Source organism: Pogoniulus pusillus, chromosome 25 (genome assembly GCF_015220805.1).
Source record: "Pogoniulus pusillus isolate bPogPus1 chromosome 25, bPogPus1.pri, whole genome shotgun sequence".
Lineage (NCBI taxonomy): Eukaryota > Metazoa > Chordata > Aves > Piciformes > Lybiidae > Pogoniulus > Pogoniulus pusillus.
The window spans coordinates 8205696-8220451 of NC_087288.1; the positions used below are offsets into that span (position 1 = coordinate 8205696).

Genomic DNA, 14756 nt, shown 5'->3' on the forward strand with positions numbered 1-14756 from the left:
GAGGGAATGGATTGAAGCTTGAGAAGGGCAGATTTAGACTGGAGATTAAGAAGAAATTCTTTATAGTGAGGGTGGAGAGATGCTGGAACAGCTTGCCCAGGGAGGTAGTGGATACCCTCTCCCTAGAGGTGTTCAAGGTCAGGTTGGACGAGGCCTTGAGCAGCCTGCTCTATTGCGAGGTGTCCCTGCCCATAGCAGGGGGTTTGGAACTAGATGATCTTTAAAGTCCCTTCCAACCTTCTATGATTCTGTGAGTCTTTATGGCCAGCTTCTGCCAGCACTGCACCACCTGCCTTTTGGCAATACTGCAGAAATGTTAGCCTGATATTAAGATGCTTGTCCCTGGGGACTGCAGAGAACCATGACCCCTAACATCTCAACTGATCATCAGGCAAATACGGGCAGCAGGAATAACTTTGAGCATCTGCAGAGGAGTTTGATTTGAAGCAGTCACGATTTTTGGACAGCTGAGATAATCATTAGTGGGAGCTCAGTTTCCTCTTCAGCTCACTCTGCCACTTGTGCAAAGCAGAGCTCAGAAGCAAGGCTTGGGCACTTCACAGCTCCCACCAGCTGGATCAATATTTTCCAATATGCACAAGTTTCCAAGAGTTTAAAGCACTGGGGTTCTGCAGAACTTTAATTGTATCAGGTGCAAAAAAAAGGAGGAAAGAAAAGGATACTCTATCAACACATAGCTAAGCTCATAAAGAGCCCAGGAGGTGAATCAACAGGAAATAATTCATATATTTAGCCTGGAAAAGAGATAATAATTCACATATTTTAGCCTGGAAAAGAGAAGACTTAGAGGTGACTTGATAAATGTTTATGAATATCTGAGAGCTGGCCAGGAGTGGGGGGGACAGTCTCTCCTCACTTGCTCCCTGGGATAGGACAAGGAGCAATGGGTGTAAGGTGAAGCAAAAGAGGTTCTGCCTCACACGGGGGAACTTCTTTACTGTAAGGGTCACAGAGCACTGGAACAGGCTCCCCAGAGGGGTTGTGGAGTCTCCCTCTATAGAGACTTTCAAGGCCTGTCTGGATGTGTTCCTGTGTGATCTGTGTTAGATAGCATTGTCCTGCTCTGGCAGTGGGGTTGGACTCGATGATCTCCTTGGGTCCCTTCCAACCCTTAACATCCTGTGAGCCTGTGATATGCTGCAAGAATAAATTGCTGAGTCCAGTAGAAGGAACCTTTATTTCTTCTTCTGTTTTGGGGTTTCTTTTACATAGTAATGGTGCAAGAATAAATTGCTGAGTCCAGTAGAAGGAACCTTTCTTTCTTCTTCTGTTTTGGGGTTTCTTTTACATAGTAATGGTGCACAAGTACTTGGAAAGACAAAATAACAGGAGAAATTAGGTGGAAGGGTTGTGTAGGGCTGCAATTCCTCACTGCTGCTCTTTATATTATGTCAGATGTTGCAAGCAATTTGAAGAAGGTAGAAGAACTTCTATCAGCTCCTACAGCCTGGGACAGCTGGAGTAAGCTGAGAAGTCCACATCATCTTGCTGAATTAAGGCTTGAAAGCCTGAGCTGCGAATACAGCTGTCACTGGAGAGCTTACTGTGACAGGAAATCGAGCCCTTGCCATTGTGAGGTGGACATTCATCCTCTCTCAAGTTATTTAAAGCAACTAGAAGCAACAGATCCTCAGGTGGTCCACATTGTTGCATACACATCAAAGGTAGGATCAGCTGAGAGCAGCTTGGCATATAGAATCACGGAATGTTTTGTGTTGGAAGTGACATTTAAAGGTCATCTAGTCCAACCTCCCCACAGCAAGCAGAGACCTCTTTTAACTAGAGTGCTTTGCTCAGAGCTCAGTCCAACCAGATCTTGAATATTTCCAGGGATGAGGCTTCTACCATCTCTCTGGGCAACCCATGCCAGTGTTTCACAGACTTCTGTTTAAAATGTCTTCCTTATGTTCGGTTTAAATCTCTCCTCTTTTAGTTCTAAACCATTACCCTTTGCCCTATCACAACAGGTCGCACTAAAAAGTCTGTCCCTGTATTTCTTATGGACACCATTAGGTACTTGAAAGGCCACAATAAGGTCTCCCTAGAGCTTTCCCCAGGCTGAACAACCCCAAGTCTCTCGGCCTTTCCTTGTAGGAGAGGTGTTCCAGCTCTATGATCACCAACATGAGCCAGCACTCACAGCCCAGAAGGGGCTGGCAGTCATTTGCAGCCCAGAAGGCAAACTGCATCCTGGGCTGCATCCAAAGCACTGTCACCATGGCAAGGATTCTGCCACTCTGTTCTGGTGAGGTCTTTTCCAGCCTACTGTGACCAGCTCTGGGGTCCCAAAACAAAAGAGGAACATGGACTGGCTGAAGAAGGTCCAGAGGAGCCCACAAAGATGATCAGAGGGCTGGAACAGCTCCCCTATGGGTGCAGGCTGAGAGAGTTGGGGCTGTTCAACCTGGAGAAGAAAAGACTCCAGGGAGACCTTAGGGCAGCCTTCCAGTACCCGAGGGAGGGGCTACAGGAAGGCTGGGGAGGGACTTTGTCCAGGGGTTTGTAGTAATAGGATAAGAGGGAGTGGATTTGTGCAGGAAGAGGGGAGGTTTAGACTGGAGATCAGGAAGAAATTTTTTCCATTGAGGGCAATGAGACACTGGAACAGGTTACACAGAGAGGTTGTGGATGCCCCCTCCCTGGAGGTGTTCAAAGGCCAGGTTGAATAACCTTGAGCACCCCAGTCTAGTGGAAGATGCCCCTGCCCATGATGGGGGCTGAGACTGCATGCTCTTTAAGGTCCCTTCCAACTTAAACCATTCTATGATCTTTGTGGCCCTTCTCTGGACCTGCTCCCACAGGTCCATGTATGCATCCCCAGGGTGGGATCTCACCAGAAAGGAGTAGAGGGGACAAATCACCTCCTCCAAACAGCTGGCTGCACTCTTTTGGTGTAGCCTGGGATATGGTAGGCAATATAAGAAGAGCTGCCTCTAGTTAGCAGGCTCTGGAGCTTAAAGCCTCTAGTGAGGTCTCCTGATGTTGATAAAGTTGCTCTTCTAAGGGGCTGTGTTGGGTGCATGTGCAGCAGCTGGAGCCAGGAGCTGAGCTGGCTGTTTTGCAGGGGTGAGTGGCAGGGTGAAGGTCCTGCTGTGTCAGCTAAGGCTGCCTTGCTGCGTTTTCTGTTAAGTCAGTGCTTCTCCCTTGCTGAATAACCCTGGGCTTGGGATTGCTGCAGTGAGAGATGAGGCTGTTGTGATGTTAAGAGGAGGTGGTTGCAACGGGGTCACAGAATGGTTTGGGTTGGAAAGGACCTTTAAAGGTCATCTAGTACAACCCCCCTGCAGTGAGCAAGGATATTTTCAGCCAGATCACGTTGCTCAGAGCCCCATTCAGCCTAACCTGGAATGACTCTAGAGATGGAGTTTCCACCACCTCTTTGGGCAACCTGTGCCAGTGTTTCACCACCTTCATTGTAAAACATGGATCAACCCCTTCTGCACTGCTCAGGCAGCACAGTGAAAGTACTCCAAAGGTGAGCATGCCATGAGGTGACAGAGAAGGGGGGAAGTAGGCATGCAGCATCTCTACCAGTGTATCAGCTCTGGGAGGCTGCTGGGATATGATAGCCTGCTCTGACATACCGCTATAATTGAGGGTACTCCTGGCTGCTTCTGGACTGTGCAGAGTGGAGACAGCCTGGAACCTGAGTGCCTCCTGCCCTCAGTACATGGAGGAATGAAATTGAACAACTCACCTTCCCAAGTCAGGCTTTTTGTAGAGCTCTTCAAACCCAGAAACTTATCCTCTTTCTCCTGCCAGTAGGCTCAGCTTGCTGAAACAAAGATTCAAAGCCTGAATTCCTGTGAAGGTGCCTGATGGCAGCCCAAACAAGCTCCCTAGCAAAAATGAACCATCTCCTGGACTGAGGTGAGTTTGAACTTCGGCAAACCAGGCTGATGGGAAAACCACAGCAAGTCCTGCAAAGGTGAGTGGGATAACGTGGGCAGAACACACTGAAGGTATGAGATTCATCATTGGAAGGGACCCTCAAAGGTCATCTGGTGCAACCCCTCTGCACTTAGCACGGACACCTCCAACTAAAGCAGGCTGCCCAGGGACATATCAAGGCTGATCTTGACTGCCTCCAGGGACAGGACCTCCACCACATCCCTGGGCAGCCTGTTCCAGTATTTCACCACTCTCATCATGCAGAACTTCCTCCTGATGTCCAACTTAAATCAGCCCCAGTAGAGTGTTAGCTTTCATGTCTAGCTGAGTCCTAGGTCTTTAGACAAGACTTAATCTTTTCTATAAACAAATAACGTGCTCATTTACATGAATAATCTGCATTTCTTATGCAAATCACTTCCCTGCTGCTGTTTCTACCGAGAATAATATTCAGTGTAATTACCTCGTTTATTTAGTGAATCTATTTACACAGGGCAGCTCTCTGTCCATGGGCGCTCCTCACCAGAGGGGCCCAAAGACCAACAGGGGAGCCCAAGCTGCCAGTCAGCTGCTTTCCAGCCACAGCATTTGGGGACCACTCAAGACATCTCAACAGGAGCAGAAGGATGTCAGCATCCTGCCTCCATCCTAGGGAGAGCACCTGCTGCTGATGGAAGGCAGCTCCTCCCTGCTTGCTAGAGCCTGCTGCTGGAGCTCCAGCTAACCGTAATGAGGCAAGGCACTTGCAATAACAACTTCCCTTTGGGTATAAGGCTATCTCAATTTTTTGTGTGTTTAAGTTGGTAATTGCCATGGAGTTTGAAAATCTTCCAGGTTTTACCACTCTTAATTATGTTCTCATGCATATGCATCGTCTGCTTGTGTGCTCATTACTGCAGGGAGATCACAGCCCCGAGCGCCAACGCTGAGCTTGCCTGCAATTATCTCCCATATGCAGAGTTTGGTGTGACAGACCCTGCCTGCCTGGGACAGCCCAAGCTCCTGCTCCTGGGTCAGGGCAGTCCTCAGCATCAGTACAGGCTGGGGGATAGTGAGGATTGAGAGCAGCCCTGCAGAAAAGGACTTGTAGGTACCTTGCAAGTGAGAAGCTGGACATGAGCCAGCAATGGGCACTTGCAGCCCAGAAGGCCAATGGAAGCCTGAGCTGCAGCAAAAGCAGCGTGGCCAGCAGATGGAGAGAGGGGATTCTGCCCCTCTGCTCTGCTCTGGTAAGACCTCACCTGGAATGATGTGTCCATCTCTGGTGCCCCCAGCACAAGAGAGACAGGGACCTGCTGGAGTGGGTCCAGAGGAAGGCCACCAAGGTGCTGAGAGGAGCACCTCTGTTATGAAGACAGGCTGAAAGAATTGGGGCTGTTCAGCCTGGAATAGAGAAGGCTTCAGGAAGACCTTAGAGCTGCATTTCAATATCCAAAGAGGACCTACAGAAGACTGGGAAGGGAATGTTTAGAAGGGCTTGTGGTGATAGGAGGAGGGGCAATGGTTTGAAGCAGGGCAGACTTAGGTTGAATATGAGGAGGAGGTTCTGCACAGTGAGAGTGGTGCGGTACTAGAACAGGTTGCTCTGCAATTTTAATGTCCCCGGAGTCATCCAAGATGAGATTTGATGTGTCCTTGGGCAGCCTGATCTAGCTGGAGGTGTCCCTGCTGAGTGTATTGAGGTTGGACAAGATGACCTTTGAGGGTCCCTTCCAACCCAGTGCAATCTTTGAATCCATCTGGAGCACATTTTGCTCTCTATGATTAAATCAAGATGCATTCCTTCCCTCATGTATCATGCCCAGGTAGCTCCCACCTGGGATGTCCCCTTGCTTGTAGCACCAGCTGTTGAAACATTTTTTAGGGGGAAATTATTACTGTGTGCTAATGGAAAATATTTCAACTTTCTAGGACCCCAATTGCCTCTTTACCTGCTCTGTTTGCATCTATTGATCGTTCTGGTTCAACAAGGGCCTCTGGGACTAACAAATTCTATCAGGTTTGAATGCATTAATAAGGTGTTATGCAGGGAAGGGAAAATATTGCTGTTGGGCTTCTAACTTGTTCTTGCTCAATAACAGCAAAACAAATGTATGCAATTAAACATTACTTTGTTTTCTAAACAGCAGCCTTGAAATTCTGTCCTGCTAGTGGGGAAATCGAGCTGCTGCTTTGTGTTCTAACCCACAGCAATGATTTGGTGATGGGAAATGAGATGTTAGTGCACCTGAGCACAGTCAGGGTGGAATTTTGCTCCCTTGCAGGCAGGCAGTGTTTGTAGCACTGTGTGTGTTTTCTTGGGGGAGCTCACAGTGGATCTCATGAAAGGATTGCTGTGGGACATAGAATCATAGAATGGCTTAGGCTGGAAGAAACCTCAGAGATCATCTACTCCAACCTCCTCCTCATGGGCAAGGACACCTCACAACTAGACTTGGCTGCTCAAGGTCTCGTCCAACCCAGCCATGAACACCCCGAGGGAGGAGGCATCCACAGCCTCCCTGGGCAGCCTGTTCCAGCATCTCACCACCCTCATACTGAAGAGCTTCTTCCTAAAATCCAATCTAAACCTACTCTCCCTCAGCTTCAAACCATTCCTTCTTGTCCTGTTGCTAGACACCCTTATGTAAAGTCCCTCTCCAGCCTTCCTGTAAGATGCCTTCAGCTATTGGAAGGCAGCTCTAAGGTCCCCCTGGAGTCATCTCTTCTTCAGGCTGAACAAACCCAACTCCCTCAGCCTGCTCTCATAGCACAGGTGCTCCAGACCTTAGATTATCTTTGTGGCCCTCCTCTGGACTGTCTCCAACGCTTCTATGCCCTTCTTACGAGGGTGACACCAGAACTGGTTGCAGTATTTGAGGTGGGGCCTCAGGAGAGCAGAGTAAAGGGGCAGAATCCCCTCTCTCAGCCTGCTGACCTCGCTGTTAGTGCTCTTGTTGCCCTAACTGCACACCTTTAACTGCTTTTCAAGGAGAGGTGGTGTTAGTTTTTAGCCCCTCGGAGCTGTTGTGTGAGAGCAGCAGATTGCCTGGTCAGCCATAAATCACTTCATCCTTACCCTGGAAGGAGTATATGAAGCAATGTCTATTGCTAGACACTTCACCTAAATAACAGGATTGAAAGCTTAGGCGCGTAGGTGGCATGTGGCTGCCTCCCCTCAGTGTTTGGATCCCTCGGGAGAAGGGAGGGATGAACAGTCAAGAATCCTTTTTTCCAGGAGGAAGACGAGGGTAAAACTTTTCATCCAGCTGTGAAAAGGCTCCCTCCCACCAAAGGCCTGGTGCCATATTACATGTCACCAGCTGTGTTAATCACTGCCTGAATCCCAGCTGGCGTCAGGTCAGGCTTACATATCGCTGAAGCACAGATCTGGCTCTGGAGGCTGCTTAACACCTGCACACAAAAAGACAGAGGCATTAAAGCACCTTTAATGCCTCTCTTTTTAAAGATGAAGCTTTATTTTGGGTAATGTGCTTTCTCACCCATCACCTGAATTGTTCTTTATTCTGTTGAGTGTCACCTGTCCAAACTGCAATTATGGGCTTGAATGGCTCTAAGGACATAGTGCTGCAGCTGGCTGAAAGGGTTGATTTAGCATATTCAGAGTAACAAAAGGATTTGGCCTGAGTTCTGACAGAGTTCTCTGCCTGCTGAGAGATGGTTGGGAGTGAGGGGGTGCACACACTTGCAGGCACACAGGGATGCACACCTTGGGAGGCAGCTGAAAAGCTTTGCTCCCCCTGCGGAGTTACAGCAGCACTGGAGCTCCCAGGAGCATGGGTGCAGGCCAGAGCTGTGCTGAGGGCTGCAGGGTGCCCAGCACCTTACAGACTTAGGTGATGATGGTAAAGATTCATCTGCCTTGTGTTACGTGTGCAGCCACTTGGCCCATAAAGCCATCTGCTGCCTTTTGTCCCAAATGCTCTTTTGTGACCATCTGCAGTGGCTCCACTGGTTGCTGATGCAGAGGTAGATGGCTTCCCTTTGGCCAAAACACTGGGAAAATGTGCAGTGGGATTAGCTGCCATCACTTACCCATGAGTGTTTCCCAGAAAATGCCTGTGTTGGGGATCATCAGGAGAGAGACTATTAACTGCTAGAGGCATCTGGAGGCAGACAAGACCCAGAAGACTTCACTGTATTGTGGCAATCAGCAATATAAAAACAGGGCTGGTCAGAAGCAACCCATGAACAGTAGAGAAGGTGATCAGGGTGGAAGAGCACTGCTCAAGGGATCCGTTCTTGTGCTCCATAACACATTTCCCAGCCACATGCTGGTGTCAGCATTTCTCCCTTGGAAGCTCTTGCCCTGCTTGTATTGGTATCGTTGGGCACCTGGAAGTGCTGAGAGCTAGTAAAAGATTGCATCTAAGCCAGAAAAACCTGTGCTGTGCTCCAGTAAATGGAGACAAAGGCTGGGGAGAATGAATGCTCAGAGAAGTGCATCAAGGCTGGTGAGGGCACAGCCCTATGAGGAGCAGCTGAGGGAGCTGGGGGTTTTCAGCCTGGAGAAGAGGAGGCTCAGGGCAGACCTCATTGCTGTCTCCAACTACCTGAAAGGAGGTTGTAGCCAGGTGGGGTTGGTCTCTTCTCCCAGGCACCCAGTGCCAGAACAAGAGGTCAAAGTCGCAAGCTGTGCCAGGCTGGATGCTAGGAAGAACTTCTTCACAGCAGGAGTGATTGGCATTGGAGTGGGCTGTCTGGAGATGTGGTGAAGTCGTCGTCCCTGGAGGTGTTTAAAAGGAGACTGGGTGAGGCACTTAGTGCCATGGTTTAGTTAATTAGAAGGCGTTGGGTGATAGTTGGACTTGATGATCTTAGAGGTCTTTTCCAACCAAGCTGATTCTGTCATTCTGTGAAACAAGCTGCAGTGGGTGGCCATTTGATAGCCGTTGCTACAGATGCCTGCCTTGTGGCAGGCAACAATTCCCACAGCCTTCCTCCAGTCTTGCCATGGAGAAGTCTCTGTGTTTGACCCAGTGATGAGGGAGCTCAGCAGGGTCTCATCTATCCACTCCCTCACACGCTAGGCTGCAGGTGGGAGCCTGACTTGTAGGAACCGCATCTGAGCGTCTGGCTGCGTGCTGGTGCCCATCTACTCAGCAAACAGGTTGTGTTCCTGCAGCTGACTTGATGAGCACTTCAATTAACAAATGCTATCAAAGTAGCTCCCCTCTTTATATTTTTAATTAATTTTTTTTTAATGCATAGCATTTCCTGGCAGCTTAAACCTTTAATTAACTGGAGATGCCATCATGGAAAGTTGCTAGAGAGGAATGCTTACAGTTTAAAAAGAGGAAAAGAGAAAGAAACCCTCAACCCTTTGGAGATACTGAAAAAGATCTGCTTGCAATTCCACCATTTCCCTTTCTGATTGCTGCAGTAGGTGAGGAGGTGCAGAGTGATACTGTCACCTATGTGGAGAAGGTGAATGCTTCACAGCTTCATGTTTGACCCTCCAGTTTAGGCTGCAGATGTTGGACAAGCTGTTATCTTCTGTTATCTCAGTGAGAGAAAGGAGATAGCCAAAGATAAAGGTCCTCCCTAGGTCTGGTAGGGGACTTGGAATAGAAGATCTTTTGAGATCCCTTCCATCCCCTGATGTTATGTCATTCTGTGGTTTTTAGGTTTTGTTTGTTTGCTTTTAGCTTCCATTACAGCACAAAAACTAAGGCAGAGCTCATCTGCCACAGGAATGTGGGATAATGCCCACAGTATCTTCAGCAGCCTTCGTGGCAGCTGCTTTCTGAGACGGCAGAGTGCTGCCTGAGGTGACAGAGAGTGCTCCCTGCCCTTCACAACCCAGGGAGCTGTGTGGGATGGTAGCTGTGGCTAGGAACCACCAGCTCGGTACAAGCTTGCATCCTTGCAGCAACGTGCCACAGGGGCGAGGCGTGGTGGTGACAAGTGCTGCAGAGCTGGGGGACCCCCACGGCAAAGCAACAATCTCTCCTTGTGCAAGGAACTTGCTGGCTTCTCCCCTGCTGCCCACGTGGACTGCATTAGGAAAAGGCCATGGGAGCTGGAGGCTTTTTGAACAGTTTCAGCTCCAAAAAGGGATTTTTTTTGTTCCTTTATGGAATATAAACCTGGAAGAGTCACTGCCATGGCTGCATTCAGAGCACAGCTCCACCCCTAGACAAGCAGCAAACGGTTTCTGAGTCATCCCTGGGGAGCAAGTGAGGGCTGTTGGGGTGGTGCCTGGGCCAGGGGCATGTTTTGGCTTGCTCTCCTGAAGGGCCTACACCCAGGCTGGCACCTCGGCTGCTGGGTGACAAGGGACAGCTGGGCTTCTTGCAAAACATGCCAATGCTCAGCACTTGCCAAAACAGCTATTTGGGAGCAGCTTGCTATGCTCTCCCTCCTCTCCTGGCCCTGTTCTCAGCATAAATTCAGTAAGCGTATCCACTCTCTTGCAGGGGTAGGGGGGGAAACTTCCCTACCAGCTTCTCTTTCTCCAGGCCTGGAGCAGTGACCACAAGGCTACCACTGAGTGGAATCCATCTCCATATGACCACACTGACCCTTTCAAACTCTGATCTCTTCATTCTTGCAAACATGTTGCTTCTGATCTCTTCATTTTTCCAAACATGTTGCTCCTGATCTCTCTGCTACCACAAGCAGCACCTGTGTGTGGAAGCTGCACTGCCACAGACAGCAGTGAGAGCTGAGCCACCCCAAACCCTGCCCGTGCCAGATCCTCCTCTGGCAGGGAGGCTCCCTGTCCTACAAACCCTATTTCAGCCAGAGCTCGGTGGTGGGTTGCTCCACCCTACAACTCCCTGTGATGTTCAGCTGAGACTCAAACCTTGGAGTAACTATTCCTAGTAGTAGCTGCACTGGTGCCCAGCTGGTTTGTAGACCTGGTGAGATGAAATTCCTTTGAAATGTGCTTTACAGGTGCCCTTGAAATAGTGAGGAGAGCCACTTTCCCTTAACCCCCTGTCCTTAAAGGCAAGCCCCTGAAGATGCAGTTAGAGAGTCCCATTTCCTCCCATAAATGATGTCCTGTTTGTGCTCTTGTGAAATCATTTCTTTCATCAGCTTTGCAAAGCCTATGCCAGCAAATGCTGAACACCTGTTTCCTAGGCTCTGTTGTGTGTCTCTGGCTGTGCTGCTGGCTTTACATTTTACTCTCCTGCAAACAGGTAGGATGTTATGGACCTCACTTGTGAAGCATCTGAGATTGGCAGATGGAAAATTAGAAAAAGGAGGAAGGTAAGAGTATCAATAATACAACAGAGGATTGTTTTTATTGCCATGGTTTTAGTGGAATTGCCAGTAGGATTTATACACAGATCTCTGAGAGTCTATGACTTCAAATTACTCTGAACCTACAGATTTGTACTCTTGCTTTACTCTTGTTTGAAGAGCTGCTACCATCACTTGCTCCATACGTCACCTCCAGCCTGGAGAAGGCTGTGGGGAGACCTTAGAGCTACCTTTCAGTATCTGAAGGGGACCAACAGGAAGGCTGGGCAGGAACTGTTTAGAAGGGCTTGTGGCGATAGGATGAGGGGCAGTGGTTTGAAAGTGGAGCAGGTGGGATTTAGTTTGGACATTAGGAGGAAGTTCTGCACAATGAGAGCAGTGAAATACTGGAACAGGTTGCCCAGGGGTGTGGTGGAGGCCCTGTGCCCAAAGTCATTCAAGATCAGCCTTGAAGTGTCCCTGGACAGCCTGCTGTAATTGGAGGTGCCCCTGCTGAGTGCAGAGGGTTTGGGCGAGATGACCTTTGAGGGTCCCTTCCACCCCCGATGCAATCTGTGAACCTGTCTCAGCATATGCACACACAGCCAGGGGGAACAGGCTTCCTTGGAGATCATCAGTGGTGCTAGAGCTCCTCGAACCCCCTTTCTCATCACGGGACCCCCGCGCAGAGCAGCGCCAGGGTAAGGGTGGTGGCAGCAAGGAAGAGCCAGGCTGTGGCCGTTCTCTCGGCCGCTGGTCAGGGCGCTGAGCGCTGCTGGTAAAGCTTTCCCTCAGCAGAGGGAGTTGTTTCTCAAGGTAATGAGCGAGATAGCATCATCCCATTGCATTTTTGTCAGCTCCCTCCTATTTATTACCCTGCCTGTAATCTAATTTGTACCGTATTTCGCTGGTATTTGCTCTGTCTCCCCGATACATTTCCTAATAACTTGTGCTGAAAGTCTAACCTACAAAACCCACGAGGTTTTTAATCCAGCTTTGAATGATAACACCACCCCCCAGGTGCCGTTATCTGGAAGGGCTCTTCTAGCCCGGCAGGAAAAGCTCAGCACCCATTGCAAACGTGTCGGGGAAGTGCTGCAGAACCACAGCCAAGGTCACCTCGTCCCAGCCAGGAAAACACCAGCAGATATTTTCTGCTTGTTGCAAGATGATCTTCTTGGCCAGAAAGCCACTTCTGCTCCACTGGGTTTAGAGGCAGTTCTGTGAGACTCAGCAACCAGCCTGTGCCAACAGCTAGGGTGGGTGCAAGGTAAGAGGACTGCTGCAAGCTCTGTGCAAAACCACCACTGATGTGGTCCAGCTGCATAAAGTTGATCAGGTGCTTTACCTTTGTGCAGGGTAAGAGGATAGCTGTAAGCCATGTGAAAAATCACCACTGATGGAGTCCAGCTGCGTCAAGTTGCTCAGGTGCTTTACCTTTGTGCAAGGCAAGAGGACAGACAGTTGTAAGCCATGTGAAAAATCACCACTGATGTGGTCCAGCTGCGTCAAGTTGCTCAGGTGCTTTACCTTTGCTTTAAGGAGCAAGCATAAAGCAACAGTTTGCAAAAGAGAGCAACACCTGCAGGTGCTCTGTGGGCTGGGCAGACATTTTGTGATGACCAAACCCGGGGTGGGGTGGCTTAACTACCCCAAGTGAAAGGCTGAGGAAGGTTGCTGGCGTGACAAACGCTGCACACCACCATGGGAAGAGGAGGTGTTTTCAGGCTGGCATGGGCTTTCTATGCCATGCTGCGCTGCTGGCTCACCGGTGCACAAAGGATCTTCACTTTCTTCCCACACAGCTCTGCTCCTGCATGCCTCTGCTCCTACAGTTGTAAAACAAAGTTCAACCTAAGCCTGCCTGCTGGACTTGGATTTCACCGTTCTGCTAAGGTACTTCTAAGTTAGATGGCTGTAAAAGAAAGCAAGAGAAATGTCCTCTTTTTTTTTTTTTGGGGGGGGGGTGTGTGTGTGTTAATGAAATTTTTATCAGGGCATCTTTCTGTGAGTGGTGGGTCTGAGAAGCATGGATTATGTTAGAGGAGAAGGGCTTGCTGAGCCCTGGAGATAAATCAGAAGGTGACAGAGGATGGAGATCACAAATGACAAATTAGGAAGTGACAGAAAACAACTGCAGGAAATAATAAAACCAGGAGGAGTGTGTGGGAAATGCAATAGGAGAGGTTGTTTACAACATGTGCATCAGGCTTCCCAGCATTTGACATCTTATCTCCAATTCATTCCATATGTCACTTGGATTCATGTTTTTATGGAGTTCCATAGTTTTTGTACTAAAATGAATGACTCACATCTGCTCCAACACTTCATTTATTCTCCAATGTTTTCTGCAAGGGTTTGCGCGGCTCATGCAGTACTCGTCAGTAGCAGGATCAAAAGGCAGGAGAGCAGGGACAGTTGGCTGAGGAAGCTACTTTCTGGAGCCCTACCCTTGTTGGCTTTTATCTCCTTAGCAATGTCTGTAATTCCCAGTTGGGCTGCCCTGCGTGGGCAGGCTCGCCGTGTGTGGGGCCGGCAGGGAGCACCCCCCAGGACAGGGCTGGTGGCCGAGGGCCATTCCCCCCGGCCGGTGCTGGTTGCGGAGCTGCCGCCGGTAATGATGTACCCACGGCTGCCGGTAATGATTTTATTTTGTAAGTGCTCTTGACAGCTCCGGAGACTCGATCTTCCCTTCCAAATCCCCTAATTAAATTCCACCTACCTGAATTCCCCCCCGCTGTTCCAATTGGATAAATTAATCTTCCCGTCATGTCTGAGCCTCCCCTTGCACGCGGTGTGACGGTGGCCTCCCCTCGCCCCGGGCCCGGGCTGGGAGCCGGACCGACGCGGGGCTAACTTCGCCCGGTTCGGGGGCCCTCGGGAAGCGGCCGGGCCCACGCGTGCTGCGTGGGAGGGGATACGATGGGCTGCACCACGGGCTGCACCCCCCCGCCCCGGCCGGTGCGCTCGCAGCCCCTGTTTCCAGGCGGCCGCAGCCCCGGGGCCGCGGTGCGGTGCCCGGCGGAGCAGGCAGGGCAGCGGCGGAGCAGGCAGGGCAGCGGCGGAGCAGGCAGGGCAGCGGCGCGGCCCCGCGGGGCCAGCCCGGCCGCGTGCGCCCAGCGCCTTCCCGCGGCTCGGCCCCGGCCCCGCTCCCGCTCCGCCCGGCCCCGTCCCCGCTCCGCCCGGCGCCGCCGCCTCCCCTCCCCTCCCCTCCCCTGCGGAGCACGCTCAGCCCGGGACTCGCGCAGCCCGGGACTCGCGCCGCCGGCTCCCGGGCCAGCGGCCCAGACCCTGCTCCCCGCCCAGGCCCCCTGGGCTCCACCGGCCCGGGGGCGCTCCGCCACCGCCCTGCCCCTTTCCAGGAGCTTCCTTCCCCCTCAGCCGCACTTTTCCCACCCTCCCGAGGATGAGGCCGCCGCGGCGGCTGGCGCTGCCGCTGCTGGGGCTGCTTTGGCTCGCCGCCCTGCTCCTCTTCTTCTTCTTCGGGGCTCGGAAGAAGTTGGAAGCGGTGGGGACCGAGGGGCACCCGTCGGAGGTAAGGAGAGGGGCGACGGGGCCGGGGCTGCCGCGGCTGGGGTGCGGGCAGGGCAGGAGTTACCGGCGGTTACCGGGACCGCCGCCCCAGCACGCTGCCCTTAAAGTTTCTCGCCGGT

At 51.1% G+C, this 14756-nt stretch overlaps 1 protein-coding gene across 3 annotated transcripts in view; it reads left to right on the forward strand.

Annotated features, from left to right (window-relative positions):
- Positions 1 to 11060: 11060 nt before the first annotated feature.
- The window catches only part of GALNT14 (polypeptide N-acetylgalactosaminyltransferase 14), a 121988-nt gene continuing 118292 nt past the window's right edge, over positions 11061 to 14756 (forward strand). The window contains exons 1-4 of one of the 3 annotated variants that reach the window (XM_064164335.1): positions 11061 to 11130; positions 12124 to 12373; positions 12462 to 12624; positions 12909 to 12999. In XM_064164335.1, coding sequence (XP_064020405.1) covers positions 12503 to 12624; positions 12909 to 12999 — 213 coding nt within the window. In that variant the 5' untranslated portion in view covers positions 11061 to 11130; positions 12124 to 12373; positions 12462 to 12502. The other 2 variants (XM_064164336.1, XM_064164337.1) reach the window with 2 other exon arrangements.